General features: G+C 39.8%; 1 protein-coding gene across 1 annotated transcript in view; it reads right to left on the minus strand.

Moving 5' to 3' along the window:
* LOC103773471 (plasminogen-like) overlaps positions 1-3,401 on the minus strand; it is a 27,243-nt gene extending 23,842 nt beyond the window's left edge. Inside the window, exons 1-2 of the mRNA XM_008940839.1 lie at positions 3,353-3,401; positions 308-443 (exon numbers count right to left, since the gene is read on the minus strand). Coding sequence (XP_008939087.1) covers positions 308-443; positions 3,353-3,401 — 185 coding nt within the window. The remainder of the gene's footprint in view (positions 1-307; positions 444-3,352) is intronic.
* Positions 3,402-5,158: the final 1,757 nt, after the last annotated feature.

Genomic DNA, 5,158 nt, shown 5'->3' on the forward strand with positions numbered 1-5,158 from the left:
CCCCTTCTTTTGTGAAACTAGGCAGCATCCAGCTAAAGAGGCATAAGCAGCATTCCATGTGACTTGGCACTAGAGCAGGAACTTCGGCATTTGCAATAGAATGAGTAGTATTTTGTAAAACCACCTTTTACTTGACCTTGTGGTAATTTATTGGGGGAGATAAGCCACAAGCTAAAGGCACAGGCATGGGAGAATGCTGCAGGCAGAGCTGCAGCAGCATGGGGATGTTGGTTCTGAGCAGCAGTAGGGAAATATCGTTGATATGCAGACACTCACAATGACAGTTTTAAAATTCAACAGAAATTACCTGCAATTAAAATTTCTTTCTGCTTCACATTTCTCTGCACATTCTTTTTCGTTATTTGTCTTGTAAAACTCTTTATTTCGAGTAAGTATCCAAACACCATCTGTTCTTAAATAGTCATCCAGTATATCTCCTTTCACTACAAGGGAAGGGAAGGAATGAAACATTAAAAATGAGAATGCTGCAGTTAAGAAGATCTGTGACTTTGAATTCTATTTTCCATGTGACATTGACAGATGAAGGCACCATTTCTTTTGTGTAATTCTGGTTAAAAGATTATAAGATCTGAAGCAGTTTTTTTCTTCTGACATAATTACAGCTTTATGACTATAACACAACACGTGAAAAAACAGAAGAGAGATGTAGAGAAGCAGCTCTTAATGGAGTTAAACATAAGTTTGAAGCTGAAAACAAGAAATGTGAGATAAGAGTGAGAGGGATTGTAATCACCTCAATCATAAGATTACTATACATTCTTATACAATGGCCACCATTATTTTGTTGTAATGGGTTGAGCAGATGTACTAATTAAACTCTCAGGAGGTATTTCTGCTGCAACCAATTAACCCAAGATGTTAAATTATTAAATCAGTATTATTATATGTGAAATCTACATGTGCATAAGATGTATATAATGTAGCTGCTAATGCATTTAGCTGTTCTAAAATGTTGTTGCTCACAATGGAGTTTGCTATCTAATTGATTTTTTTGTTTTACATGTATAAATATTCTCTGCTTCTTTTCCTAATTTCTACAAAAGTTTATTTCCATATCCAGCATCATGTTGCAAGGTTACAGAAGTGATGTGGTTTAATGATTTCATTTTTCACACTAGATTATTATTGACAGACACAGAAAATTCATAATCTTATGCAGCATTCTCACAGGTAATGTTGTGAATCTGTCATTCATGCAAACACTCATATTAAGCTCAATTCACCGTAACATCATTCCAGTGTAATTAATTTCAATGACACATAGGTCATCCATCACTTACCTCCATATGATATATTCATATAAAATAAAAGGTATTTGGGCTGTTTATGAAAGTAAGAAGATTAATTGCCTGAGGCAAATCTTCTGTCACTGTTTGCGAAGTTGGCTCAATGCTATAAAAGCTGTGTGTCTTAAGAAATCCTTGACCCAGAGGCCTTCCATACTTAATCCTACCATTACAGTAGGACTATGTGGTGCAACAACAGTCTACCAGTTTGTCCTGATGGACTCAGTAAACAAGTGTTTTCTTTCATATTTTTTTTCTAAGCTAAGTAAGGCCACTGTTCCAGAACTGCAGGGGACCAGAATAGGAAAATACTATTTTCCAAACTAGTGGCTCATCTTAAAATCACATGTTTGTCCAAAGAGCTTTACTTTGGATACTATTCCTTTTCAGTGACCAAGACTTATTTCAGTTGGCTTAAGAATGAACACATGAGATTTTGGATAACATGCATAAGCTAAAAGCGAGAAAGATTGGCAGAAGCTTAGATAACAGAAAAGAAAATTTTATGTTAGTTGCCTGAAAAAACTGCAAATTGTAAACTTAGAAAGGAATACAACAGATTTTAAAATGCAGTAGGGAATGTATCAGTCTGGATAAAGTCCAGGTCTTTATAGACCCAGACGTGACAGATGATAATTGAACAGAATATTCAAATATGTGTCAGCAAACCAATTTCTTCTTTTACATAAGTATCTTTCAAGTCTTTTAGACTTGACTAATACAGAAAAAACGCTTTAAGGCAGTTTTGTGGACCATCACTTTGGAGCAAGTGAGTTACTGCTGATAACAATGAGTAAATAAAATTAAATTTATCAACTGTCTTTTATAACCCAGCACAATCATACAATGATACGTCTCTGATAGAACCATAGAATCATAGAATCATTTAGGCTGGAAAAGACCTCTAAGATCGCCAAGTCCAACCATCAACCCAACACTATCATGACCTCTAAACCATGTCCTGAAGTACTAGGACATGGTTTAGATATGTCTACATATTTTTTGGACACCTTCAGGGATGGTGACTCCACCACCTCCCTGGGCAGCCTGTTCCAGTGCCTCACCACTTTTCCATTAAAGAAATTCTTCCTAATATCCAATCTAAACCTCCTCTGGTGCAGCTTAAGCCCATTTCCTCTCATCCTATTGCTAGTTACTTGGGAGAAGAGACGTCTGAGCTATTAGAAAACCATACAAAAAGTCTTGATATGTTTTTCAGAGTACTTAAAAAATCTTTTATGAGCCATATAATGATATGCAAAGTTGAAGTAGTAGAGAATATGATAACTGATTGTAATCTAATTGAAATGTATACTATACAGAGAATATTTATTTATAAAGATTGTAGATGAGCTTGAAATTCATATATTACCTTTAGTGGATGCCTATCTCCTTTTGGAGTTGTAAAAAAGAATTCTAGTCATATTTCTGCAAAAATTGGTCAAAGTTACTGAAGATCAAATTTCTACCTACTGGCCCCAGGAAAACAAGGGGGAGCATTTTGTTCTAAGTGTTCAACAACAGAAAATATGAAATGGCTCAAATATAAAGGAGCTTTTTAATTTTTCATTTTGTTTTAAATGTTTCATTTAAAAGCTTTAAAATTCCTAAGATATAGGATGAAAATCAGGATCACTGTGCTTAGCAATGCTTGACATTAAAACCAGCTTCAATATTTGATCCAAAGCCTGCTGAAACCAGAGATAGTGATCTCACTGACTGCTGTGGGTTTTGTAGCAGGCTTTGGGGCTGCTTTCCAAGGGTGTCTCCATTTCTGGCCATGGAGTATGTTTGCAGGGAGCCTCTGGTTCCCCACACAAACACCAAGGCTGTTGCTCTTCTGGGATCTTTAAAGAACACAGAAATGGAGCAACTACAGCTCACACTTTATTCACCAGCAACTCTTGGTGGCCAGCAAGCCCCAAATCCATCATCATAAAGGTAAGTGATGGCACAGAGATCTGGGGACTTACCTTCACCAAATGGAGCCTGCAAGCATTTGGCCCCCACCTCACCTAAGCAAGCAAGAGGGAAAGGACTCTTACCTGGGCTGAGCAAGAAAAGAAAGAGAAAGGCGACATTGCTAATCCTCATTTTGGCCCAGCTGGCAGCTGCTGGAAGATGTGTGTGTCACTGCACAAAGTTTTATTGACTCGCACTGGAGTGAGGCAGCATCAAACAAACAAGGCAGGAGGATTAAGTTAATTATTCTCCCATGCTGTGACCCCCTTTGCCGCGGTGTGGCCATTCAAACAACCTTGAATATGACGGATTACCAAATCAGACTCAGTCTTTTGTATTGGATGCTGGGAAATGTGAAGGCACTCTCTTGTTTCGTGGGACACATTTCTGTTCTCACATTGCTTGGCCTCTTTACTAAGCTCAAGATGGGGCTCATGATAGTGAAAAGTATGGGAACCCAGGCACAGTCGTTAATATTCAGCTTCAGGTTTCAATGGTATTTTCAGTCACAGATTTGCACTTGCCTAGGTTGGAACCACATCTGATTTATGCTTTTGTGTAAGCTAGGTCCCTAAACCAGACCCTGATATTGTTAACTCTACCAGAATTTTTTTCAACAGTTTCCAGTATCCTTCCTGGGAGAAAGAAGCTTTCTTCCCTCATCTGTATTCCAATTCTGGGTTGTTTTTTGTTATTCATGGCTTGGGAGCAGTGTTCACTTTGGATCAATCTATGGTGTGCCTTTGACCTTCAGTCAAAACTCCTGATATCTCAGGTCTGCCCAGACTTCAGAGTGCATGCAGGGTGCCCCATATGTTTCAGCAACACCACCTCCATCACCTCTATGGGGCTCATCTAAGTCAAGCCAGACATTCCCAGCCAGAGTGCCTGCAGGAGTTTCAGTTAGTTTGCCTGGGAAATTAATAAAGCCTTCAGGTGTGTTTGGCAAGCCAGAGAAGAATGACAGTGAGGAGCAAGGTGGGTGTCCCACATATTCCCCTTTGTGCTGAGAGAATTATAGTTCTGGAAAGGCCACGGGCCAGAGCCACGTCCCTGTGAGCACTGATGACTAGATGAGTCACTTGGGGCTAAAGCAGTGATGAAAAGCACCCTGGGCTGGTGGGCAGTGGGGAAGCGGCCTTTCTGCCTCAGCTCTGAGACGTTGCAGAAGGCCCTCAGTAGGGAGCCAGGGTGTAGCCTGTAGTCAGGATGGGCAGAAGATTGAATGCCAGTAGGAAAACAGATGGTCGGTCTTGCTAATGTTTTTGGTTTTGTGGTCAGTTGTGTTTGTGAACCATCACATCCACATCTCATCTGCATCCCTACTTCCACAGTCCGTGTTTTAGCACATCATCCAACCTCCACCACATCTGGCAAAGGGATGGAGCTCTAACATGCCTACAGGGTGTTACAGATGAAGCGATGCACTTCACCAGTAGGAAGGAAGTAGCAATAAGTTTATTGATATAAGACTGAGTTAACAAAGTTCAATAGTAAATGTGACTGTGGTTTAACAAGATTTGATGGCAACGTACACTTGATTATTTACTGCATCAAGGATAGGCTCAGAACAAACTGACAGGCAGATCCTCCCATTGAGTCATGAAGTTCAGAGAAGACCCCATTTCTTTCTAAACTCTTTCTCAGAGAGAAGTCGAGATGCAGCTGTACCCAGTAATAGTCTCAGACTTGGTCAACCGTTTATGTCTAAAGGTTTATGTACGCATAACCACTCCTTTATATCAGTTAGCTAAGATTTCAACATTTAGCATGCTATTCTTCACTCTACGGAGAACCTGTTGCAGCAGGGAACCTCTCAGCCTCAAGTAGTAACCTTGAGAGGTGTCCCTATTCAAGGGGATATCCTGGCATGCAGCCCATTGTCATGC

This window comes from Merops nubicus, unplaced genomic scaffold, assembly GCF_000691845.1.
Source record: "Merops nubicus isolate BGI_N331 unplaced genomic scaffold, ASM69184v1 scaffold8745, whole genome shotgun sequence".
Taxonomy (NCBI): domain Eukaryota; kingdom Metazoa; phylum Chordata; class Aves; order Coraciiformes; family Meropidae; genus Merops; species Merops nubicus.